General features: G+C 37.1%; 1 protein-coding gene across 2 annotated transcripts; it reads right to left on the bottom strand.

The window, feature by feature from the left end:
• Positions 1 to 541: 541 nt before the first annotated feature.
• Positions 542 to 27,700, bottom strand: PAIP1 (poly(A) binding protein interacting protein 1). Of its 2 annotated transcripts, XM_064736927.1 has the most exons (12): positions 27,486 to 27,700; positions 26,041 to 26,158; positions 22,549 to 22,730; positions 17,188 to 17,376; positions 13,684 to 13,796; positions 10,389 to 10,500; positions 8,712 to 8,837; positions 6,539 to 6,645; positions 4,479 to 4,596; positions 4,290 to 4,344; positions 3,588 to 3,681; positions 542 to 1,945 (listed from the first exon to the last, which is right to left on the bottom strand). In XM_064736927.1, exons 2-12 carry the CDS (start codon positions 26,069 to 26,071, stop codon positions 1,852 to 1,854), a joined length of 1,221 nt encoding a protein of 406 aa, XP_064592997.1. In that variant the 5' UTR covers positions 26,072 to 26,158; positions 27,486 to 27,700; the 3' UTR covers positions 542 to 1,851. The 2 variants fall into 2 exon arrangements, with proteins under 2 accessions (XP_064592997.1, XP_064592996.1); XM_064736926.1 differs by lacking the exons at positions 26,041 to 26,158; positions 27,486 to 27,700 and adding an exon at positions 24,088 to 24,300.
• Position 27,701: the final 1 nt, after the last annotated feature.

Below are 27,701 nucleotides of genomic sequence, written 5' to 3' on the forward strand. Positions count from 1 at the left end.
TCTTATCTACTCATAAAATTACTGTTTCCACAAGCTGACAGTACATCTGGAATTGACAGCTACCTGACAGAAAAAGATGACTCACCACAAATCATGCAAAACTAAAACATGTAAAATGCATGTCCCTTTGAGTCACTGTTACCTTACTGTAAAGCATATATGAATGCTTGTTCCTTGGGATTATAAGTTCTGAATAAAAATAATTTCCACAAGACATCTGCTTGTAAAGCCAGCAGAAAGTCTGACCTGTATTTAGATTAAAAGTTTTGTATGAAAATTGTGCTCAACTTAGAGAATATGTATTTGAAAGTCATCTAGTTCTCACATTTCTAGTTTCTGACTTTTAGTCTAAAGACTTTGGAATGCTAATACAGTCTTTCTGAGCATACTGCATTTTGATACATTTTATTTTTCCAGCAAGAATCAAAAGATAATAGACTCTGCAATTGTATACTTTGAAGAAGAGAAAGGAGTGCTCAGTGAAGGAAAGATAGAAGAAGATAAAATATAATTTTTGTTTTAAAGCAAGAAGACAAGGTAGTGATATTATACCAAAGGAAATAAAGCTAGTTAAATTTTATTTTCCAAAACTCCAGCCTAAATAAGTATGTTAAATATACATCCAGAAAACAGCCACTGCTTACTCTACTAGCAGATGCACAACTTATTTAACCAAACGAATAACAGTGAAATATTATCAGAATTATTTACATGCATATTTACAATGCGTATTCTTTAGAGTAGCTAACTGTTGGGAAATACTTGTGTTTGGTTTTGGTAACGATTTCTAATCAAGTCTAACCAGCAACAGGTAACAGGAAACACTTCAACTGAGTTTGGCAACAACAACAATGGAGTATCCTAGGAAAACTAACATGATTATATGGAGTCAAAAAAAGAGCAGCTGGCTTCAGAATGTTAACATTTATAAAATATATGAATTTACTCCAAGTACAAAATTAAATCAAACTACATAAAATTAGAAGAATAAAAGAAAGTTACAGGGGGGTTGGGAAAGGTTAGACATGTTAGATACATTACTAGAAAAAAAAAAGCAAAAGAAAAAAAGCACTGCACATACTCTTGAGAAGTGTGGTTTAGAACATAACTGTATTACTATTGCCTTGAAGAACACAACAAATTACAGAATAGCTTTTTCTTGTAGATTTGAAGCTTATCTGAACCAAAAATCTTGAAAGCACCTCACTTCCAAAATACTGCTTGCTTTTTCACATATCAACATGTAACATATTTATTCCAGGAAAAAAGAAAAGTCCAGACCTCACCCATGTGTGTTTTGAAAGAAGAAGAAAAAGGAAATGAACAAAACAAAAACTCATACACAAAAATTTCACAAGCCACTTTTCATGATTGTGATATACAGAAAAGAAATTTTCTTGCTTATTTGGATCACACTCTTCTTGGAGGGGGAAGTGGAGGAAGTAAATGCAAGACATAGTGTATATGGTAAATAGGATGAGTAAATCCCAATATATACTAAAGCAAACAAGCAAGCAAATTCAGATCATTATTCTTTCCCATTCTTCCTCAAGGGAAGTTTTATGGGACAGTTCCCCATTAAATTTTAATTTCAATTATAACTTTTAAATAATTTTTATTGCAGCCAAAACATTGTTCAAAAAACATTTTTCACAAAATAAACTATGGTATATACACAACATTTTAAGTTACAGGGTATAGGTTTACATTTTTTGGCAGGTTCTGTTAAAATGGATAAAATTGTGTAACTTTAGTACTTGGAGAAACTCAAGTTTCTCATTTTGGTAAAAATGTTTTGTGTCCCCCTTCACTCTAAAATGGTTAAATAAACTAACATTAATACATAACATCTCACTGTTTTCTGTTATGTTCTGATTCTAGACAGAATTTTTCATATGCTTCTTCAATTTCTGGATCCATCTCATCATCAATCTCATCAAAATACCTGAGGGGGGAAAAAATGACCAAAGGTTAACACTTTACATACAGATTTACATAAAGATTTTCAGAGCCAACAGATTTTTAGAATTTGTGTAGATGTCAAGAATAAGACAAACTTTATAAATGACTGTTATTTATGACATTTTCCTAAAGGGAATGAAAAGGAAAAAAATAATGGATACTAGGAAAACAAATAAACAGAAACCTCAAAGCAGCAGATATGTTCAAATACCTACAGTGTTTGTGACCTTTTTAGATCACCTTATGCAGCCCAGTTTAAAAGACAGAAGCACCTAAAGTTTCCAACATGACAGAAAATTTAATAATGCATCTGTACTGATCCAATTACAAAAAACCATAATTAATAACATATTAGTGTAATTTTGATTGGTCAACATCCTAGCTCAAAGACAGAATACATTAATATAGAAACACTGCATTCCTGTTTGTTGATATGTAAAAGAAGGACATAGAAAATATGTAAGGAAGTTTTTTTGCTCCAACGTGATGTGCAATCTACATATTTGTCATGTGTTCCTTTGTTCTTGTAGAAATGTAGCCTTCAGAAGAAAGGGGCTTCACAAAGAGCCCTCCTCCCTGATGTCATAAGAAATAGCTGACAGAGAATCAGCAGACATTTATCTAAGCTTTTCTTAAGTCTTCAACAAAGAAGGTTACAGTCACTGCGCTTGAAGGTTGACTCAGTGTGTTCTAAATGACACTCTTAGGATTTGCTGTGTTTTTAATGGATGTCTGTGTTCAATTTGCATTTTTCTTCTAAGCAGAGGTCCAAATGTGTCCTTTTTTCCCTTCAGTACAAGCTTGTTGATTTCTGATGACATCTCTAATATATCTTCCAGTTCTTCATGTTCTTTACATTCCCCTCAGCTAGGTACATACTGAAAGTTTTCTAATGTACTAAAAAAATACTGATCTAGGCCTGCACTATTATCACACATAAAAACAACATTGAAAATGTTCTTGTGTGTCAAATACTGGTCTGAAAGTCCTCTTTAGTGAGCAAAAAGCTCAGAGCGATTTATTTTAGACCATATTTCGTATAATGGTGCCAAACTGGTCTGGCTATATTCTGGTGCCAAAACGTCTGGCTATGTTCTCAACTATTGCTTCCCCTTTTGCCATTAGGTTGCTTTTCTTGCTCTACAGGAATACTGACTAGTCGTCTAAATGAAGGGAATAGTCCTTAGGCTGAAGAGAGAAAGTTAACACTTTCTCCCTTTCAAAGACACTGGAAATTTGGTAATCATCTCTTGCTGGGATGTTCATGCACATCAGTCAAACAAATTTAGTTTGCCTCTCTACAAACACTTGAAGGCTTGGTGCTTCATTTTGCTGGCAAATTTTTTCTTAAGTGCAGAAGTATGTTTGCACATGTGCACAAAACATCTAAATTACATTTGAAATGTAATTACCATACTCAGCAGAATAAACATGAAATAGGTTTCAAACTTGTGTGATTAAAAACCAATTTAAACCTGAACAAATACATTCACTGTAGAACTAAGTAACAATTACATTATTTAGTTTCATTTTTGTCAACATTGGAATCCTAAGTCTGAATTATCACTGCATCACAGTAAAAATAAATATTATTAAAAAAACACGTCACTAAAAGGAAAACATACAGCTCTCCAGGTCCTGACAGATCTGCTCCATTTTCTTCATAATATGGAAACAAATCCTCTCTTTCAAGCAGCTCTTGGTATTTTTCTTGATAATCTGGCAAAGTAAAAATGAGACTGAGTAATGTAGAAGACTACTCTGCTAAATTAACAGAAATATATCAAGTTTGAAAATTGGCTGGTTAACGAAATCATAAAAGGCAGGAAATGTATTAACAGGAAAAGATCCTTCGGCAATGTTTTCTGAGGACACGAATGGATGTCTAAGAATGATGCCCAATTTCCCATAGAATTGTAAAGGTTGTGATAGATGTCTTTACCTCAAATGATGTTGTGCCCCGTTGTGCTCAGATTACACAGAAGGAAACCAAGGATTTTGATTTGATTTTGATACTAACAATGGACAAACAAAAGAAGACTTGAATATTTTTGGCTTTCTGGAAAGGTCAGATGCTGTGGATTACTGAACAAGTTCTTCTGACCTATATGAACTCAAATGCACATTCTCCATTTCAAACATCTACCTTCTTTAACACAGAATAAATCCTGTGCTCCACCAGGAATTCAGGCAGAATTTTGTCTTTTAAGCTGAATAGCTTTTAGATTCTTGAAGAGTAACATTTTATGTTCTTCAACAGGCTGTAAACTTAATTACAACTTTTTAAAGAAGACTGAGAAGACAGGTAACCTAAACTTGTGCCATACCTGGGTCTGCTGCAGTGAAAGGAACGCCATCAGAAGTGTAAAATGTTGGTTCATTCTAAAAATAAAGTCATCCAGAAAGTTATATGTATTCAGAGAGAAAGAGGCTTGCAGTTGCAAGTAATGCAATTGTCTATTAATCAAACCAAATTCACATTAAATTAAAGAACTGAAATGTGCATATATTCTTACCATAAAATAGTTTGGGTCATTTTCAGGAGTAGCTTCTGCATGTGGAGTTGTTCCATGAACTCTACCCCAGTTACTAGATCGCAGTTCTACAAGTTTCAGAAGCATGTGTTTCACATCTCTGAAATAGAGAAGCACTACCAAAGTTAGAATGTTTTGTGCCAAGCAAGAAATTTGGCTTCTCTTACTGTGCAAATACAGGATAGTTAAATCCATCCAAAAAAACAAGTTCAAGAAGGATAATATTTGGTCCATTGTGTAGATAATTTTGCATTCAATTTTACAACTGCAAGTCTAGATGCTTTATGTGTCAGTAATGAGATATTCAACCTCTTCACTTCCTCTGCTGTTAAGTAGGGAACTCACTTGAAAAAGGAATTTTTACTGAGATACCACACCTTGCAATACAAGTTAAAGAACACAATCCTTTTTGATAAAGGATAATACTGGGGAAAAAAGGAAGATTATCTTTGAATTTTATTTTAGTTATCTATTCTATCCTCCTAACTTTAGTTTTCTTCATCATAATGAAATGTTTTAGTCATAAGTAAGACATAATGCCCCCAGTACATTAGATATCAACACGCATTTAATCCCTACAATAAAAGAAAATTTCTTCTTCTTTTAAGCTAGTCTATGGAGAAGTGTATCATTAAAGAATACATTAAAAAAAACCCACCTGAAATTGATGCCAAATTTATTTTTGCCTTTTTTTTTTATATAGATTCTCTATATTCTTTACATGCATATTTATAGCTCCATAGCCTATTACAGTATTTGCAGATAGCATTTTATCTACTATATTACACAGAAAGACAGAAGAAATTTCCCCAGCAGCTCCAAGCTGGTGGTGCAGGGTTAGATTATCTGGAAAGCCAAGGCTGAGACCAGCTGTCCCAGACACATTTTCATAAACAAAGTTTAGTTCCTATCTGAGGGGGGGGAGGAATTCAGAAAGGGCTGCCCTGGGGGGGAATTATCTCACCACTTATGTCTCTACCTTGGGATCCCTGTCAGTTATGCTAATTTGCTAAACATACAGACATTGTCTACACATTATACTGGGTGTCCATCTTCAGCTCTTTTCCACCCAGTGAGTTGAGCACCTAAGGATCCTTGTAAGATAAGCCCTTTTTGTCACCTAACTGTGTCTAGCTCATGATTTTAGGACCAGCAAAAAGGCATCAAAACTTGTTTGTTGCTCTACATCTTCGAGGCCTCAGCTTGTGCCATCTATTCTGGTTCCTGAAGCAAAAATTTCCTCATCCTCCTTGGGCAGCTCAATTACAACCCACAGATGTTATAAGCCACTCTTGGCCTCCCTCCAAATGGCAAGAGATCAGTGTTTGAGCCCTCTACAGGTTTATAGTAAGTTTGCAAGAAGCTGAGGATGAAGCACAGAAGAATCAGATAATGTCATGCACTCAGGTGGTTTTATGACAATTTCATGATTAGTCAGTCACTAATATATTAGTAATACATTACTCAACCACTCGTTTTTTCCCAGATTAAAGCTAAAACCTTGCCAAAAAGATATGCTCTCCAAAAAAACCCAAAAAAACAAAAACCAAACCACGAAGTATATTTCATTTTGCCTTTACATTTATAATAATTTGTATCTATTTAATACTGCTACATATTTAGTACTCTTTGTAGGTATTTAAGCCTGTTCAATTAAAAATGAAAAGTATAAACTATGAGATGTTGCCCCTATTTTCTCTTTGTATATACTGACTTTAAGAGCCTAAAGCACTCACTGAAGATATTGAGACCTAATAGGTTAAAAAACCTAACTGAATAGTGGAACTTGAATCTCTATTAAAAATAAAATACAAAAAAACTCACCTCAAAACAAAATCAACCCAACTGCTAAAAAAGCCACATTACCCTTCAACTGAAAAACACCACCTTTTTTTACATGGAAAATGACCTGCACACACAACACATTAATTTTCATAATTATAAATTTCAAAGAGAATTTTTTTGCCCTCTTCATTATAGTTGATGATTTTTTCAAGGTATTCTTTTTCATATAAACAAAACACTGCACATAAACTTCTCACCTGCTACAGTTTGCATCCAACACAACATTTTCAATTCTTTGAATCACTTCCTCCATATCATTCTTTCCTTTTTCTTTCCAGGCATCTTCTAAGACAGAACCTGTCAACTAAAGACAAGGGATTAGTATTTTTTTTTAATTAGATATCCTTAATAAACAGCCAACTTAAGAGATTCTGTAACAATTCATGTCACTTGAACTACCTGATGGCTGACACTCCCAGCTGCCTGTATCTCTTTGCTAAACAGATTAACAGACCTCGTACATAGTTTATTTTAAACTACAGGCAGTATAGGAGCTTCATGTCCAATATTTATGTTACCTAGAAGTTCACAGCCACTTGTTTCATTCTTGAAATACAATTTCGAAACAACTCTCCAGTGACATTGGGCAGATCTTACTTGATTTAAGTACATACTACCATCATTTATTTCCTTTAAATCTTATTTTTGCAGCTGATTCCACCAGTTTACATGACAACAGGAAATACTTTATTGAGCTTTAGAAACACTTCAGTCAACTTGGCTAGCATCACACATAAGGGAAGCCAGAATTATCTGAAGCCAGCCTGAACTTTAATATAGAAAAATGTATGAGGCTAGAACTGCTGCCAGGAAAGCATTAGCAGGAGTCAGTCTAGAGCAGCTGTGGATGAAAGCTTTTTACTACAAGAATAGGTACTTCATTACTCAATAATTGTACAGGAGAAGTTAAATCAGAAAAATAATTAGTTTGCCACTAGCAGCAATCTCCTCAGCCTAAATACATGATCAAAAATGCTTGGAATGGTGCTTGATGATACAAAGGATAAAATCCCAAGAGAAAAGCAAGTATATTGGTAAGCATTTGCTTGACATTCATAGTATCCCACAGTGGTCTCACCTTAATCCTGGATAATGAGGTAATAGCATTAAGATTAATTAAAAAAAACATATTGCACAGCAAACAGAAAAAAACCTGTATCTATCACTGTATAAAATGGAAAAGACAAAATGAGACATTTATTGCTTCAGTAGTGAAGCCAAGGTTTCATGAGGCAGGCCAGTCTAGCTACGTATATACTCAACATTTGTAGATTCTATGTAACGTCAGAAAACATTTGCATGAAAAGAAAGAGTGTCTGTTCTGTAACACTGTTTAGATATAGTAATCTGTCATAAAACAATTTAGACCACTGGTTTTCTTCTTTTCTTCTTTACTGCACTGTAAAGCTTCCTGATTTCTGTATTGCTGCTTAAAAAGGTTCTTCAGTGGGCCTTGCCTCAGGGAAGCACTGACAACATAAGGACTGACCACAGGAGTGAATGTTCTCACTGAGCACGATCTCACACTTGCTGTGAAGCAACCTCCTTAAACATCCAAACGTCAAATGAAGGTTTTAAATTACAAAAATCTCTTTTCTCTACTCTATGTTTATGGTATCAATAGAAACTGTCAGAAATTAAATTCAAGATAGAGCAGGTTGAGAAGCAGTGGAGTATGAGGGAAGGGTAAGGAATGAGGAAAAAAACCAAGCCAACCAAAAATCTTCAGGAAAATACTGTTTAGCATTTAACCTTCATTCCTATTTTAAACTGTTTTCCCAACTACAAGTATAATGATACCTAGTGAAGATAAGAGTTTCTCCTACATAAAGGCTAACAATTTTACAAGAAAAGCTATGGGTTATGAGCAAAGAGGTTTATCTTCCACATGAAAGAGAAATCTCTATATTTCTACAATAGTAATGACATAGCACAGAAAGAAGAAAGAGATATTAAGGACCTTTTGCCACAAAAAGTGGTGGACCCCAATGGCCAGGTGTCCTTCAGAACACAGAGCATACCTAAGATATCACAATTCATTCAGACATGTTACAGTTTTCTCCTACACCAGAAGCAGCAAAATAGGATCTAGAGGAAAAATTTATTTTTTGGCACCTCAACTTCAGTTCTATTGCTCATTTGTACACAAATGGCCTTGAATTTATTTTCAGAGCATCTTGTTACTTTTTTTGCTGGCTCAATTTCCTAATGGTACTAAGGAAAACAAAAATAGCAGTTTGCTCTGCTAACGCTGTAATGCATAAACCCCTGTAAATACTTTCTCATTTGCAATTTAGCCAACTATTCCCTATATTAAAGCTAGACAGTTTAAAAAACATGATTTTTTTCCTTTTAAAACTACTGTCTCACCTTCAGCAGTTTCACTGCACATATCAAATTACTGTCCACAGGATTAGAGAAGAGTGCATTCAGTAATTCCCGAAGGCCTTCTTGAAGAATTTCTGCCCGTGTAACCTGTCCCTTTGTTCCCTTAACCTGCAAAACATATAAGAAACCCCCCAATATTTAAATTCTTAGAAATTAATTTGGGCACATTTTCTCTCTTGAATGCTGTATTATTTGGTTTGTGATCAATATAGTTGACATCTATGTGCCAAATACTGTAACCATTTTAGAACACAGACTTTTATGGAATCACAGCATGGTTTGGGTTGGAAGGGACTTTAAATATCATTCAGGTCATCTTTAATCTGGTGGCCATACATCTTCTGATGCATGTTATGCTGAGGTCCTCATCCACCAACACCCAAAACCCTTCTCAGCAGAGCTGCTTCTGACTGATTCCCCACCCAGCCTGTATTTGTGCCTGGCCCAGATGAGTACTTGCACTTGACCTTGTTTGCATGGTCCCACCTCCCAAGCCTGTCTTGGTCCCTCTGGGAGGCATCCCTTTCTGCCAGCACATGGACTACACCACACAGCTCAGTGTCAGTGGAAAACTTACTGAGTAATTTCCTTGCAATTCTGGCATAACAATTCATGTCTAGAATTTTGTTTCTCTGCTAAAATAAGAAAAGCTACGAAGTGCCTGCCTAATGGTCCAAAAATTACCAAATTCCCAGAACCTCACGCTCTTTTCCACACTGCATTGCCTATTCTCTACAGCAGTGGTAGCTTAGCTCTAGAAAGCAGTCTTTATATAACTAAAAAATTACAGAAAATGGTTTAAAACCAAAAGGTATACTCCAATGACTATGGCATACTCCACAAACGAACAACTTCCCCTGTCCCAAAGTCTTTGAAAATCTTCATTGTTTTCATCTAGCAAGTGAAAAGTAGATTTCAAGGACCACTTACGGTCCAGAAATGGAAGAGTTAGAGAAGGATCTTCCTCATGCCAGCCGAATATTTTTATAGTGTTTGCTTAAATCAAACCACTGAAACAATCAAGTTATATGTGTATTTTCAACTACGCAACAGCAGGAAGTGAACTTGGCGAATGCATAGGCATAAAAATAAAAAAAAATTGTACACATTTTTGAATATATCACAGATGCATGAAGTTGCTAAATACAAGATTGCATGCACCAATGACTCAATAATCAGAAGAAGTACCTTTAAAAGTGTGCATTTTTAATTCCTCATTTTGAGGATTTTCACATCTGCCTCAGGTGTTTGTTAACACCTCTTATTAGCACCTGAATACTGAAAAAATTACATGTTTTTCATCCTGATCTGCTTCTGCTAGGCATTTAATAACATTTAATATATTGGTTAAGTATAGCCATCTAGGGGTTTTGCCAGTAAAAAAGAAAATAAAAGCTTCATTTCAAAGATGTTTGTGGTTGGTTCTTCCTACAAATTCTTACATTTTCATTTTTATACATTTCTCTTCTAATGATCTTGTCCTTTTTTGTTTATATATTACTTGGACATATCCATCATAATGAAACTGTTCTAAAAGTTCTTTTACTTTACTGCCCTCTGCCTTTGGAAAAACACCTCAAATTATAGTCCACTTCAGTGTTTACCTACACACACCAAAAAATCAGTGAAGAGCCACATGACAGCCGACCTTCTTCTTACCTCTAAGTTAAGATAAAGTTCAGCTAAGAACAGCACAAAGGCATGAAATTGTTTTCTAGTAGTCTCATCCCCTTTAGTAGCTTCATCTCTGTTTTCATACTCTGTTCGACACCTGTAAAAATCAAAGCACAATTACACCATCTGTAGCCATTCCAACAAATGTAACATGCTACTCATTTAAAGGAATGCTGAGAACTTATGAACTGCATGACAACTGTTACATGCTGAAAGTTGGGATCTATGATCTGCTGTGAAGGGAATAAGAGGCATTCACAAAGAAACAGTGGATTTGCATCCTTTTAGAGAAACACATATGATTACATGATTAAGTCTTTAAGCACTGAGATATCTGATGCAGTAAAATTAAATAGAACAACTTACAACATGTAGAAATTAATAGTTACACAATTTTTACAACTGAATATGGGTCCAGGATGTGCAACAGTAATACAGGGAGCCAATACCCAAAGAAATGAAGTAGACACGTTCCCTTCTTCAGGGTGCTTACCACATTGTCTTAGATGCCTTTACACTTATTTCATTAATTCTTTATCTTGCCATGTTAAGTGACAGTAATACATAATTCATGACACCCAGCTGAGCGATGTTAAGTGACACTCTAGAGGGGAGGGATGGCAAACAAGAGGGACCCTGACAGGCTTGAGAGGTGGCCTTGTGCAACTCATGAAGTTCGAGTGTAAAGTTCTGCATATGGGTCAAGGCAATCCCAAGCAATAAGAACAGCTTAGGCAGAGAGGTAGTTGAAAGCAGTCCTGCCAATAAGGGCTTGGGGGTGTGATGAGAAGATCAATATGACAGTGCATGCTTGAAGCCCAGAAAGCCAACTGTATCCTGCATCAGAGCCCCGTGGGCAGCAGGGGAGGGAGGGGATTCTGCCCCTCTGCTCTGCTGAGACCCACCTGAAGCACTGCATCCAGAGCTGGGGTCCACTGAACAGGGAGGACACAAACATATTGAGTGAGACCAGAGGACACCACTAAGCTGATCACAGGCCCTGAGCAGCTCTCCTGTGTGCACAGGCTGAGAGAGCTGGGCCTGCCCAGCAGGGAGCAGAGAAGGCATCCCTGACACATTGTAGCACTTTCCAGTACCTAAAAGGGACCCCAACGAGGGCGGGAGAAGGACTTTTCACACTGGCATGTAGTGACAGGACAGAGGGGACGGATTCATACTAACAGAGGACAGGTTTAGACTAGATGTTAGGAAGAAACTTTTTACTGTGACTGTGGTGAGGCACCGAGACAGGTTCCACACAGAGAAGCTGTGGAGGCCCCATCCCTGTGTTTAAAGCCAGGCTGTATGGGGCTCTGAGAAACCTGGTCTAGCAGAGGGGTTTGGAACTAGATGATTTTTAAGGCCTCTTCCAACCCAATAGTTCTATGATTCTGTAATTTAAATATAAATACAAAAATAGGATTAACATACTGTGGCAGTGAAGTAATTTTTCTAGTATTTAGCACTGTGCCAAACCACACAAGTTTACATAACAGTACAAAAATAAAATTAAAAAATATTTGAGATAAAAGGAAACCCAGACAAATTTTAACGTATTCTGAATGATTGTGCAATGGATTGAAAAAAAGTGGAGAAACTGGAAAATCTTAAGAATTGAAATACAAAGTTTCAGGTAGAGACTTAGTTGAGAAACAGAAGATGACCTCTCTGCAGTCACATTATTAGGTTGTTTATCTGCACACACCCTCCCCACTCTCAATTTCATCCATATTAGCAAGCAAAACATAAGCAACTTTAAACTAATATCTGGTGCTAACATTAATGTTATCAATTGGGTTTGCTTCAAAACCAAGAAGCAAAAAATGCAACATTAACAGGGAATTCTTTTCGTGTTCAAGTAACAAAGTAACACACAGTTAAAAAAAATCATAAGCAATGACTTTGAAAGAAAGAATAAAACAAAATAAACAAACAACAACAATAAAAAAAGGAGAACAACAACCAAAAAAAGAGAGAAAAATTAGTGTCTTCAGCTTCTGCAGCCCCTGGTTTTAGCTTTTGCCTCAGTGTTTGCACTACATCAAGGACTCTTCTGCTCCTCACCCCAGCCCAGCTGCAAGAAGGCTGGGGTGAAGCTGAGGGGAGACACCACTGACCCCACACTGACCCCACAGATATTCCATCCCATGTGCCCTCATGCTTAGCATACAAACCAGGGAGAAAGCTCTGGAGGCCGCTGCTCAGGAACTCTCAGGGCATTGTGGGTGGTGAGCAATCGCAAGGTGTGCCTCTTGTTTTCTATATGCTAATTCTTTTATCACTGTTATTATATCCACATCCTTTTCTGTTCTAATAAAATATCTTTATTTCAACCCGTGAACACTTATTTTCCTGCCCCCAAATCTCTTGCCTATCTCATTGGGAGGGTGAGGGAAGTGAGTGAGGGGCTGCAAGGTGTTTAGCTACCTGCCAGGTTAAACCACAACATTCCACTCATGATAAAAGACCATTGGAATGCACTACAGTAAGTTTACCACACTTTTGCTGGATTAAGTAAAAACTTTTCAAATAAGAGGCAAACCCAAAGCTTAGAATGCTGGTCTTTAAACAAAAAGCTGTCTTTAAACAAAAATCAAAAGGTAAATTTCTAAAGAATTCTGAAGTGTCTAAAACAGTACTCCTTTAAATGTCATGCAGTAATATTTGAGAAGATATATAACAATTGAAAAATGCTGCATTTTTGTCAATTACAAAGTCTAATCATTATTAAGTGCAGTCCCCAGAAATTTGCAACAACTGAAACTGAAAAAAAATTATCCTTCTGGATTTTATACAACTATTTCCTAGATACAAAGTCAGTTAGCCTATCAGTGAATAAACCTCACACAGCAATTCCAGGCAAAAATCCAAAGCACTAATTAAAAAACCACAATTAAGTACATACTGGCAAGAGTCAAAGGACAAAGACAGTACCTATATGTGCATTTAGTATACTTTTAAAATAGATTTATTATACTTTTAAATAAATAGATTTAGTATACTTTTAAAATAGATTAACTTTCCAATTTGCACTATTTTGGGGATCAGCCTAATATACTCAGTTCAAAAGATCACACAGACCTTCAAATGGAGCCCTATTTTTGTATTTAAAAATATTAAAATATTTTAAGTACTCAGCGTGTACTTAAATACACGTTTTGATACTCCTCAATCTGTAATATTTTAAATAAGTATCTCTTTGTATGCAACAGAAGGAGTTAACACACATACCAGGAAGATGTAACTGAAGAGAATGAGGCTTAAACTGACTGATACTGACCTTTGAAGCAGCAACTGTCGGAAGTTCCCACTTTGTGGACTAATGGTTAGGTGGTGAGACAGATAGTTACACAACCGGGCTCCCATGTATGAAAAATTTGGGACAGATGTGGCCTTCCAAAATAAAAATGGAAAAATAAATTATTTATAAAAGTAATGATTAGGCTCAGAAAATATTTTTAAAAGCTTTTTTGAAATCCATGCTTAATGCTGATCATACAACTCATGAGCAGAAAATTAATGATTAATAATTACTATTTGCCATGTTCACTTTTGTATTGCTTCAGCATGTTGATATATGCACTTCAGCAGAACTTAAAAGCTCATTATACTGTAATTCTATGAAATTACATGGCTCTAAGAAAACAACCACCACTATGCCACGTGTCTTCATACAACTCTACTTCTGCACTGTGACCTACAACTGAAGAGTGTCTCAAAGCCACTTACAGACTGCTTATACAAAAAAATCAACAGTGGTCATTAAGACACTTTTTAAAGAACACATACTCTCTCAAGGAACAATGAGTACATTCAAACAACATCATAAAAAGTTGTCTTCTTTCAGTCTATAAGCTATTTATTCCATAATCACTTTTTATCATGGTTAATATCTAAGGAAAGAGTGTAAGAACATGGCAAGTAAAGAGAAATACTTTCTCCCATACATCCTCCAGCAATCTGCAGAATTGCAAACTTCTGAATCAGAGAGTAAGACTAGACCATTACAAGTAACACGCTCAATGTAGCCTTTTTTTGCTAAAACAAGTCCTGTTACTATTGAACATCTACACCTTTGTCATGCAAAAAAACATGGTAGGAATGATATTGTGTAAAAAATCTTCTATTTTAATCTGATAATTCAAACGTTAAAGAGGTGGAAATTTATTTTGTTCAAGCCTCCTCTAACAACACCTGAATTTCAGATTATTTCTCAGATGCAGTTTCAGTGAAAAGAGGTTCTGCTGCAAATAACTTCACCTGCTCTGTCCAAAAGAAAATGAGGATACTAAGAACTCAGTAAACTTCTCCTTTGGAGTTATAATCTTTGAGTATTTTTTTGCATCTTGATCATCTATCAGTGCTACAGATATGTTTACATGCTTGAGCTGTTCCAACATGTTTGAAAAAAACACGTTGGAACATTTTTTTCTGTTGGAACCGAAAAAAAGGTCTTGCTAATGCAATTATACCTAGCTACCTCTCAGAGATAGAGAAAAAGACATAATTCTTCTACGTGCATAGAAAAAAATTAATGGAAAAAAAATTAAGTGTCTCTGGAAAATACAACAACTTTAAGTAATTAAGACAGACAAATGGAATTCACTTTCCAGTAAGGGGCATGTGAACTACCTAAAAAGACTTTGATGCTGTGGTTCAATCAGTTGCTCTGACTAGAAAAGGTACCCTTTTTTTTATAAAGTGAGCCTTTTCAATACTTTTTCCTAACGAAAAAACTCCAACCCAACAAACCCCCGGCAAACAAAAACTTTAACATCCAAACACATACAAAAATTCTTCAAATTTCAGTTGTATTTTTTAAACATTATCTTCCTTATTAAGTTGGTCTGTACTTGTGGTTATACCAAACATTGAAATAACTAAATTTTAGGTATTATGATCTGGTGTAGCACACACAGACAAAAAAAAATATCTTCCTAATAATCAATCATTACACTGCAAAACTATATTCTTGTAACAATTATTGCTGGTAATACCACTTTATCTCCAATTCAAAAAAGTCACAATCTAAGCATGAAGGCTAATCTACCAACATATATCTTGGGAAACTGTAGTTGCTCTAACAGGAACAATCCACTGCATTAACTAGACAACAGTAAAGGTTCTTAAACTATGAAGTCAGTGTCCAACTTTTGGAAGACTGTCACAAAAGAACTGTCACTTCACTCTGTTCAGACATAAATAAGACGATAAGTATATAATTATGATTTATAGACAGGCTAAGATACCTTACATAGAAGTGATGGGAAGACCCTACAGGACATGGGTTTATTACATTTCAGTAATTACCTTTACAAACCTAGCATCTGTAAATCTAGTTAGTTGGGTCAAATTTGTATCACTGAAGCAGATGCTTAGAAGTTAGAGCAATTTTAATTGTTTTGTGAAAAAACAGGAGACAAATGCTTGAGTCTCAAGAAAGAAAAATAATAAGTATAGTGGGCTTTGCTTACACACTATGCTAGCCTGATACATAAGATATCGAAAATCAGATGCTTGTGGATACTAAGACAGCTTTTCAGCATTAAGATTTATTTTTCATGTAACTTTTTCATGTAAAATTTTCAGACTAACGTTGAACTTCTGAGCTGAGGAAGTCACAGTAAACCCCAATGCTTTGCTTCTAAAGGGGGACAGAGAGGAAGAGGTAACATTAAAGACTTCTATTAAATGCAAGTCAGTGTATTTAAAATACATGAAGTTAAAAATAGCATAAAATCCTCTTTTTTCCGTTCCAATAAATTATCCTCTGCGGGTTCAAATAAAGAAGGGTAAAATGATGCTGCCTAATGCAGCACAGGTGATCATCATGTCTAACTAAACTGGTCTCAATTAAATTTGCATTAATTCTGTATAATAATGAGAAACCTGAGATTCTACAGTTCTGTACAATGGCCAACCAGTCATTCCACCTCCACATACACCAGATTAAAATATTCTGCAGGTATCTTCACTTAAGTAAAAGTCTGCTTTCTTACTTTTATTCAAGGTAGAACTTGTAAGCAACAAACCTATGAAAGGTTTGTTGGGATAACAACAAATAATAAAGAGCCAGCCAGAAGCATGGCTTCCTTTTCTGCAGTGAGCCCAAAAGACAGTAACAGCAGCTCATTTGCTAAGCAACACATATTAAGCTGTTCTTTCCAAAGGCTCCCCCAATTAGTGCAGAGTTCAGCTCAAGGTCTCTGTCCTCATTTCCATGGCCATCAATGGGGCTGGAACTAGTTACCCTTACAAGAGCTTTCCTTTTCTCCAATTATGCTGTTCTGAAATAGGTATATTTCAAATAAAGAAAAAGCCTGGCAGAAAGGAGGTATTTCCCAAAAGATGGTGTGCACAGTAGGTATGAATTTAATTTTTTTAAATACCTAGGAATTAAAAGTGTCTTAGGACTATAAAGATTTTTTTTTTGCACAAGATAATAAAAGTGTACAATATTGTATAAGTTTCTTCAATCTTTACTAACAAAAATAAAAATACTTCAATTAAGTAGCATAATTTCAATTGTAGTATGTTATCCAGGAGAAACAAACATAGAACAAAGGAAACAGCAAACTGGGGAAAACGTATACAATTTAGGCACCCGAAATCTGAGCTACCATTTCAATTTACTGAGCAAAATCCTTCCCTATATATTTCAGTCTAAAGGGGAAAAATATCAATCATTAAATTACTACATTGATACAATAATGGAACAAATACTGGAATGCCTATTTTGGACACTGGGTAACTGAGGCATAATGTCCATCTTGTAATACATTACCTGCTGATAGATGAGTTCAACAAGCTCTTGTAAAGCTTCATCTGCAATAACCCAGCCATTCAGGGTTTCAGCAAACTGTTCTATTTCTGTTTCAAAACAACCTGGCTGCTCTGTGAGGTGATTTAGGAAGTCTTGTACATATTCTGCCAGAGTCAGATAGCCATCACATCTATCTTCAAAGGAAGAATCCTGTAGAAGTGAAAGAATATGCCAACTCCTTAAAAACAACCTTGCAGAATTGTTACACCTTCTGTCTCCAGAAATAACCATACAGCCCTGAGTTCTGAGTCTCTGTATACTGGACTACACAGTTCACTTCAACATTTTTACAGAGCATAGACCCCCAACACCTCCTGGAGTACAGACTTCAGAAACCTCCAATCACCTTAAGAACCAGGCAAAGTATTTTTACAGACATTAGGGTCTCCCAGTAAAATACATGAAAAATGGATTAAAGAGAAATAAGTTTCCCAAGTTGGTTACAAGATTAACTAACAAACCAAGTTTATCTGTTAAGGGTAGAACTACCAAACTGAGGCTCAACACCCATTCCTGGTACTGTACTGTGGATTTATGAACCATAGAAGTAAAAAGAAGGGAAAATTTGAAACAAAGTATTTTGGGCTTAGATAGCGTGTACAGTGCTCCAAAAATATGCAGAAGTTAAGAGTAATTAGAGAAATACAATAAATACATAGTACTGTTCCCATGTAAGAAGTATAATCAGGAAAACTGCTATTTTAAAGTCAGAGTATTTTTATCTCTTGGCAAAAGATTAAAGATTATGAGGCATGAAATGAAGCTATTCAAATTGAATTGCATTAATTTACAGCTACTGAGGTTTAAAACCAGACAAGACAGTAAACACAACTGCTCTCTAAACAGAGGAGGGGCTACCCAGTACCACTTTATTGATATTTATGCTCCCACTGATGAAACAGAATTTTTGTCCGTTCAGAAATGAATCTATGTGAGAGTACCTAAAGTCAACACTGTTCCAGATGATTATAATGCAGGTATATCAAGAGAATAGAAAAGAAAGTAGCATCCTTCGTGATGTCACTAGTAGTAACACAGTCCAAATAAACAACTTTGTCACACTACACAACAGGTTGTGTAAATCATCTAATACATTTCAGAAAAGTAAGCAGGAGCCTGAAGTGGCACTTCTAAAAAATATGACTTACAATTAGCAATTCAAGACATAAGAGAAATGTAAAGAAAATCAGAATTCTCAACTGTTCCACCATTTAAAAATGCTTAAAGGGTATCCACGGCAAAGCTGAGCTAAAATAAAGCACTTTTTCTTTACTTAATGTACATAAATATATTGACAAGGGTTGTAACTATATTGTCCCCCTCCCCTTCTACTCCCTTAATAGGGATTTTTAATTTGTTTGTCTTCTAAATGCCTATCTTTCCTCTACTGAGAAGCAATATGGATCTGTGAAAAATTTCTTGCTGAGTATGAGCTATGAGAAAGACAAGATACACATTCTTGAAAATCACGTCCTGATATTTATTGCATGACTTGTGAAGAATGTGTGGGTAAAAAAGCAGACTTTCCAAAATCATTCAGACATGTCATAAGTTAGTGAGGTGGGACATACATCAGTGTAACAGAGGTAAAATATATTTACCTAGAAGATATGCCAGTTAATAACACTAAATGCTAAATAACTTACTGTTGCCCACCAGAAACATGAAAAAAAATATGGGTTTATGGAAATAAAGGAAAATTATTACTACATAAAGCCTTTGACAACCTGAGGATTGGAGCATGGGCACTTCAAAGGTCCTTTCTAAGCTAAAGTTTTCTAGGATTCTAATGGCTTGGAACTTACAAATCCAAAAAGTAAAGGCTAACAGGCCTATGTATGTCTTGCTACATACTCTGCTTCACTAAAGAAAATCAACATTTATAAGGCAATTTCAAATAGGCCAGTAGGAGTTCTGTACAATAAAATTAAAACTAGTTTGTTCCACAGAACTATTACTGCGCAGCTACTGCAGCTGAATCACATACAGCTGAACTAGCATCTCTCCAAAAAACTCTCCAGCCAGGCTGCAGAGCATGCAATTGCTGTAGCTAGTAAAAGAAGCTGCTCCTTCTGACAGCCGTCAGATTGCTACAAGGTCCTCCTTCAGCAGAGAGGAAGGTATTGTCCTCTCACACTCACTTGGCAAGAATCCAGTCTTAGAGAACATCCTTGTGTTGTAAGGGATCCCAGGTGCCATTTGGTATACTAGTGTCCCTGTTGTATACTCTTATCTTCAGTTTATAATTATGAGACTAAACACAGAATTAAACTCTGCACTATATTCATCTACATGTACTATATATGCAACTTCAAAAGAAGTCTAGGTTTCAGGGAACTGAATAAATGGGAGAGAAAAATGAGTACTTTGGAAATTCAGAAATATACAACTTTATTAAAATTATTTATAATTGATTTCTTAAAATCCAATTAAATTTAACTTCTAGAAATAAAGTACTTGCACGTCTCATTGTCAGATTTTAAAATTTAACATTAACGTAGAACCACGCAATGTATGAACCCAAGGAAAACAAAGCAAATGGCTATGGATTATTTTGCAAGAGGAGTTGGCTAACAGAAACCTGTAAGATTACACATCACTACAAAGTTATAATTGAAAGCCACAAAAGTAAACTAGAGATTTTCTCTTAATTTCAATAATTACTCCATTAAGTCAGTGCTCCAATTTCTTTCTCTAATCTTTGATAGCTATAGGATGGGGTCCTGGATTATTCACAACAAAAGAGTAACTGATGAAAAGATTATAGGTTTTCCTCTCTGTTATTATGTGTCAATTCATGAGTTTACATACAGAAGGGTAGAAAGCTAAATAGGTAGTAGAACTCCTCTGATATACAAAAAGATGAAACAAAGTCTATAGCAAAGATTCATGAGACAAATCTGCTCTTACTCAGTTTCTTAATGTGTACTGATTGCTGTTTTCCTTTATCTACTAAATTAATATTTCCACCTATGAATTTAGTCACTAATAACAACTTATTGATTTTTCTTCAGATTTCTTAGGAACAAGCTTTTTGTCCTTTCAGTTAAATGAACTCAACAAGTTTCCAATAAAGTTATTGCAAACCCAAGTTCAAAACTAAAAACCTCTATTCATGCTGAATGAGGTTAAGAGGCACTCTCATGCTTGGTCTTCTGATGGAAATTACAGAAGTTAAAAAAGAAAAAAATGGGAGGGAAGGATTGTGGAACCCTAAAACAACAAAAACCTGATTCCTAAAGCTATGAAGTAAGAACATCATTATGCCCATCTGATGGAGCGACAGCCATATTATTGTCATACAGCCATTCTAAGGAACAAACCAGGTGTTTCCTACTGGCAATTCAAACCTATCTAGTTGCTAGCTCTGGAGCAGACAACTACAATTTCTATGGGTCGGACTCTGTATGAAAATAGAGAATTCCATGGAGGCTTGTCTTCAAAGTCCCAGTAAAGTTGTTCTGAAAATTATACAAAACCTTATAAGCTGTACTCCTTAAACCATCTTCACAGGTAATTGATAGTTTTGAGCATCAAAAACTGGAAAGACTGGAAATTAACTGACTTAATAGCAAATGTTACATGGACAGACACAATAATTATAATGGTGCATAGTCAAACAAGAAATCAACACTATTTTTAAAATAATAAATGTTATTTTGCTATTGCAAAACAACTGTGTATTTAATGACAGAAATACAATATTTCAGATCTAAAAATTCAGGAATCTTTACAAATGGAACCTATTAAGTACTAATTAAAGTAAAAAAAGTTTCTCAAAACTTTGTTTTGATTCAAATTTTGAAACTCATGCTCAAAATCACTGTAACTGTAAAGTGTGTTAAATTTTTTATTTTTATGATAAGTGAGCACAGTATATAAAATTACTTCAGTTACTAAACTAAAAAAAACAACAGATTTTCTAACAGTGAAGAATGAAAGAAAAATACCACTGCTTTATGTGTATCATATTCTAATTAGATTAAAGTCCCTGCAATAAGTTTTGCTAACATTTTCAGAGGTAGTTTATTAATAGATGAGTCACATTCATAGCATATTCCAACAACATAGCAACCAGGCACTGCCACATGCTTGTGTGTTTTTGCAAAACAGCTGAAAAGCAACATTGTTGGCATTGAAACTTTGCAGTTTAAAGAGTGTGCTATGTATGTATGTATGTATGCTATTGGAAAGGTTGTTTGGGTTTTTTCTTTGTGTTGAAACTGAAACATTTTACTTATAGAAAACATGTAACAGTGCTGGGGCAAAGCAGTTATTTTTTTCCCTAGATTATCAATTCACCAAAATACGTTCACACTGGCATTAATAGTTGTATATTGTGTATTGGCTGTGGGGTTTATTATATAGGACAGTAATTACATTCAGTAAACAGGCAAAGTGGGTAACACTAAGGTAACATCAATTTTACTGGTGAGGAAAAGACTTCAGAATACCAAACCACCATATTCAGCATTCAAATGAGGTGTTTTTCTACCAGTTATCAAAAATCAATTTGACTCAGTATCCCTCTTTTCTTTTTTTTAATCACTTGATTGTATTGTAAAAGTTCCCATCTGTTTAGATATAGTACCATAGTCTGACTGTTTGCATAACAAAAGGATATACCAAGAATTCACAGACGTCTTGCCTGGAGTAGAGTTACTGAAGCAGTAACATGGAAGACAATGGAGCAGAAAACAGAAGTACCTGCTTTTACTACACGATGCATCTACAAACTGATCTGAGTCTGGCTGGAAATACATTTCTTACTAGGTGTGTTGGTAGGTAACTGTTAACTTTTTTTGCCCTTCGGTGATACAACACCACTGATGACACATGATGCTACACTAGCTTAGGCAGTCATGAGGAATGGTACCTGTGGCGCAGGAAATTCAGGAAAGGCAAAGCTTGCGCTCAGAGAACCTAAAGTTCAAGCTTTCTCTCCCTGTGAATTCTGCATAAGAGTGAAGCTATGCTTTCATTTAAAATGCAGTATAGATGTAACTACAACAGTGGTAGTCACCAAAAAAACAGCTTACTCTCATACTGAATGCAACCAATGCCTGGTGTAGTCAAAAAGGAATATGGTTATCTGCAACAAGCTTTGGCAAAATATTTCACAGCAGAGGTGCTCATGTACATCATAATATTCACCCCATATCACTTAGCATCCTGGCTGCAACTCTGGAGGTTATATTCAGAATATTTGCAATACCTTAGCAAATACAGAATTCAAATTATCTGACATAAAAGATATCAAGAAAATATTATTAATTTGAATACAAGTAAATTGGCTCATATTAAAGAAGTTAAAACACTCACTGTAAAATTCTGATTGAAGTTCTGGTTGTAACCTGATGGATAAAATTCAGGTGCTTTAGCAGACAAGTTTGATGTTGCTACAGGATCCACAGCTAACTGAGGTTCAGTCATTTCTGGTCCAGAATCAAGAACTGAAACTTTGTCTTGAGATCCAGATGGAATTCCCGTCCTTTGCAGGTGTTCTGAAAAATTTTTGTTAACAGCTTGTCTTAAAAATCACTAAATTGGTATGTATTCACACAGAGTAAACAAAAAAAAAAATATATATATATAAAACTTAAAGTATGGTTTTTCTATAAACATACTTCCTTTAAATACATAGTTTTTTTTTTTTGCTTATTCTTAGGTGTGGATATTCATTTAAGCACACTCCACACTCCACATGTCTTTCTACATGATGGAAAGTAAACAGTGGTCTTGTGCAGATGAACAAAAAAAAAAATGGAAGAAGGGAAAAAAACCTTATTTTCCATGTAAACACATTATCTAAGTTAACCTATGCAACTAGTAAATCTGCTTATCTGATTATCCTGTGATTTTTCATTGATTTCAGATACAGGTACAAGATACATTTGGAAGGTCAAAAAATGACAGACATTACTGATTTTGACCAACACTTATTTCAACAAAATGCTGAAAGGACACTTGGCTATTCTTGTTCTTATATACCATGTGCCACAACATCCAACTGAAGTGTTTTTAAAACACTATTTTCCAAACCACTCTTTACAGACTAGCTCATAAGCTTATTGAAAACAGAACCTGATACCTACCTGAAAAAGCTAACCAACAAACATTGCTTTGTGTTACTGTTGCATTGGGTTTATTTTTTTGCAAATAGACTGGAATTCTTCAGTGGGGGAAGGCTGAGACCATCTGCAGTCAGATTAACAGATGGATAAAAAAGTACACTCAGATGTGAGAGCAAAAAAGAGGGGAAAGGACAGAGAGTATTGCAAGCAGCTGCAATACAACATCCTTTACCTGGTCCAGGTCCATAACCCAGTATGCTGGTTTCAGCTGGGACAGAGTTAATCTTCTTGCTAGCTAGTACAGCATCATGTTTTGGATTCAGTAGGACGCAAGTGTCAATAACATGGGTTTCCCATGCTGTGATGGTGAGCATGGGAAACCCCAAGAAGCAGGGGGGCAGCAAAGACTGGACAGCTGATCTGAACTGGTCAAAGGGATAATCCGTACCACTGAATGTGACGTTCACTATATAAACCAGGGGGGGAGTTGGCCAGGAGTTGTCAATTGTTGCTGAGGGACAGGCTGGGCATCGGTCAGCAGGTGCTGAGCTGACTGTACAATGCATCACATGATTCTCTTTGGTTTTGTTCCTCTTACCCCTCCCTAGTCACCCAGGTGTCCGCCGGCCCCAGGGCTCACCAGGCTGACCCGGCCTCAGCGCGGTGCCCGCATCGCACACCCGGGAACGGGACCACGCTCCCGAGGGCGGGTGCCGGTGCCCCTGCGGCGGGCGGGGAGCTGCGCAGGTGCCCCGCGAAAAGAAAGAGCGGGGAGAGCAGCCCGTACCTGCCATCGCGGTGCCCAGGGGCGCCGTCTTCGGAGGCCGCAATGGTTCCTGCTGCGGGAAGAGGCCGCCCGGCTGGTGCTGCTTCTCCTCAGCCGAGCCCGAGCCGCGGGACGCGCTGCCCGCGGGCCGGGCCCCGCCGCCGCTCTCCGGCGCGCCGCACCCGCGGCCCCGGCCGGCACCCGGCGTTCGGTCGAAACTCTCCGACATGCTGAGGCCGGGCGGCTCGGGCGCTCATGGGAGGGAGGGGCGCCGCGGAGCGGAGCGGGGCGGGCGGGCCGCGGGAGGCGGGCGGAACGCGGGCCCGCCCCGGCCCCGCACTTTCGGTTTCACCCCGCGCAGCGTCGCGATGGCCGCGCCCGCCCCGAGCCGCGGCAGCCTGGAAACAGCGTTTCCAAAGGCACCGTATTCCCTGCGACTGCATCTCCACGGTAACGAGCGGGGCGAGGTGACCGTGGCAGGGCCAAGGCTTCAGCTACAACAGGAGAGACCTGCAGCCACAGGTGCATCACGCCACGCTGTGCATACACAGATGTTTACACCAGAGAGGGATGGAAAAGCTACAGGCGAAATTTTAAATTTAACCCCATAAAGTTAAGCCTCCAACACGATCATATTATTGTATGGTTAGGGCTATTTAATGAAACGATGGTGGTTCAGAAAAAATATATTTTCATGTATAATTTAGGCATGATGCGACAACAAATGCTCTTCTGATTTAATGTTTAACAACCACCTTCCACACCAATAGGAACCAACCGAAGAACATGGTTCATGTAATGCATTTTTCTGAACATTATTACATAAACTGAGAACGGTTCGACTCACATGTCCATTTACAATTTAATTAATCTACTCTTCTTCAATTTCATTCCAAAGTCTTTCTCTCGTTGTTTTGCAAACTCTCTATCACAATCAGCTTTCAAGATGGCAAGGGCAAGTGTGATCTGGTGTGCCACAAATCCACCTCAGCTGATCATGCTGAGGGAGTTTATACTTTGTCTCCCTGAACAGTCTGGTCTGTGCTGTCCTTGCCACTTGTTCCTGCCACAAAAAAAATCCAAAGATTGTGTGGCACTGGTTCCTGCTCTGTTCACCACTATAAAGGGGTGAAAAAAATAGGCGAGTATGTATAAAACATTATTAAAATATCACAATAGTGCTGTCTTGTATTTAAAAAAATCCAATTGGATTGTAAAATGGTGTCTTTAGAAGTCAGGTTCCTACTGGGTTTATTATTATATGTTACCATTTTCAATTATTAACAGGGGAGGGGCAGGGTATAAAATATTTGTTAGCTCCCCAAGGCATGAATTGGATTGATTTTTGCCAAGATAAAAAGATGGCCAGACATTAAAGGTGTCACAAGTTAAAATTAATGAGGCTCATGGGGAAACTGTTCCTAGGCAACCCTTCTGGAAATATAGAATGGTAAACTAATAAATCTATACTCTGCAACTGGAATGTGAGCCAATGCAGGATGTTTTGAATGAGTCTTAAAAAACCATTATAATACTTCACTTGTGTAAACCATTGTCAAAACTAATTTAAGCAGCATTACCAATTCTTTAAAGATCACAAATTAGCTACTAAATTTCTCCATTAAAAATATTCAGTGTTCTTATGTTATCAGCACCAGTTTTAATGCCTATATTGTGACCTCTGTCCACATCTGTAGATTTTGCCGTGCCAGGAGGAGAATGAAAAGCTTACATTGATGTGAAGAAAAATTAAAATCTCCATCATTATATTCTAATGGAGAATATGCCAATTTTGAATATGCCAATCTTTCAGGTTAGCAAATCTCATTTTTTAAAGTTTACACCTAAGAGGAATTGAGTGCCTTAAGTTATGGAACAAGACAAGTTTTCACCTTTGGACATAAATGTGAATTCTTTTCACATAGTAGACATTTTATGTTATATTAATTTAATAACCGTTTGGCAACTGCTTACCATTTAAAGTGGAATGTGATCCCAAATCCATATTTTTCTTAGAGATGCACTACTTAAGTTTGCATGAACGCCGTTGAGTTTGGTTGGGAACCCAATTTCCTCTCCCCAGTGTAGACACCTAAAACAAAATTTAGAAAAATAATCAGGTAGTTAATTCCAAAATAACAAGCCCCAAATACTGCCCTCAACAGCACACCCCTTTAGGTTGCTTAACATTATGCTTAGAAGGCTTTGGCCTGAGTAACTGAAGTCCTGTGAATTACTTCAAGCCTTGGAGGCCACACAGCAGAACCCCTGCGATCACTAAACTAGACAGACCTAACCTAAGCACCCAATGACTGTATTAAAACTTTAACCAAATACAATTATGAACACTTCTAGGCAGTCACTAGGAGATACCTGCTTTGTCCTAAGTGTACTACCAAATAATTTAAAACGTAGCTAAGAACCAAATCCATACACACCTTCAGTGCCTGGTGCCAAGAAGTCGCACACCCGTAACCTTGTCACTATTCATAACACAGGCATTTTTATTTGGTCTACTTTTTTTTAAATGCTGATAATGTATTTCTAATTAGAAAAAAAGGATAGGGCAGGCTCTAGCTTCTGAACTGTAATTCATTGTTACTAGCCAGAATTATTCCAATCACTATCACACTGATAAGGCATGTTTTTGTAGGAGTCAGTCGTTAATGAGCCCAAAACATAAACCACAGGCGTAATCTGTAGCTCTAAAGCTTTACAGATTTCACACAAGCTTATTTAAAAGCACAAAAGTAATGAACGTTTATTAGTAGAAAATCCTATTAATTATTTTCAGGGTAACTCATGTTTTCAGTGCTTTTCTTCACTTGGTAAGTCACCATTTACAAGTCTGAAAGCTGTGTCATCTCCAGCAACATGTAGTTTGCATGAGCAGCTACACAGACTTCAGTAAATTAAAAAAAAACAAACAACAAGCAAACCAAAATACGCCTCATACACGGAACCCACAGATCATGTGAAGTGAGACAACATATGCAAGACTGTGTGAAGACAATGCATGGAGGCAATGGGCAGCGTGGCTGGCTGTCCTCTGGAACTGCCTTTCCAACCCCATGTACTCTTCATCCAGCCATGTATTATTTCAACAGCTATAGAATCACAGAATCGATTAAGTTGGAAAACACCGCTGAGGTCATCGAGTCCAACCTACGACGGAACATCCCAACGACAATGAGACCATGGCACTGAGTGCCACGTCCAGCCTTTCCTTAAACACCCCCAGGGACAGCGACTGCACCACCCCAACATCAAATCACCCTTTCTGTGAAGAATTTCCTCCTAATGCCCAAAGATGACACAGCTCCGCGTTTTCTGTTCCCCTACTGCGCCTACCACTCCGACACCTCGCTGCTTTATCGCGCATTTTAAGAAGTAACAATAACGAAGAGGACGCCACTTACGCGCTATGGCGTTAGCCCCACGTCCAACACGCGCGTTTCGGCACGTCTCCTCGCCAGCCCCAACCTTCGCCTCGGCACCGCGGCCAGCCGGGCACGCTTATTCCGCTCTGCCACCGCCGGCGCCGCGGGCTCGGCCAGCACCGCGGCAACCCCGCGCCGCCGCCCCTCAGACGCCGCGTGACGCGGCCGCCCGACCCCCGCGTGCCCCTCAGTCCT

This window comes from Zonotrichia leucophrys, chromosome Z (genome assembly GCF_028769735.1).
Source record: "Zonotrichia leucophrys gambelii isolate GWCS_2022_RI chromosome Z, RI_Zleu_2.0, whole genome shotgun sequence".
Lineage (NCBI taxonomy): Eukaryota > Metazoa > Chordata > Aves > Passeriformes > Passerellidae > Zonotrichia > Zonotrichia leucophrys.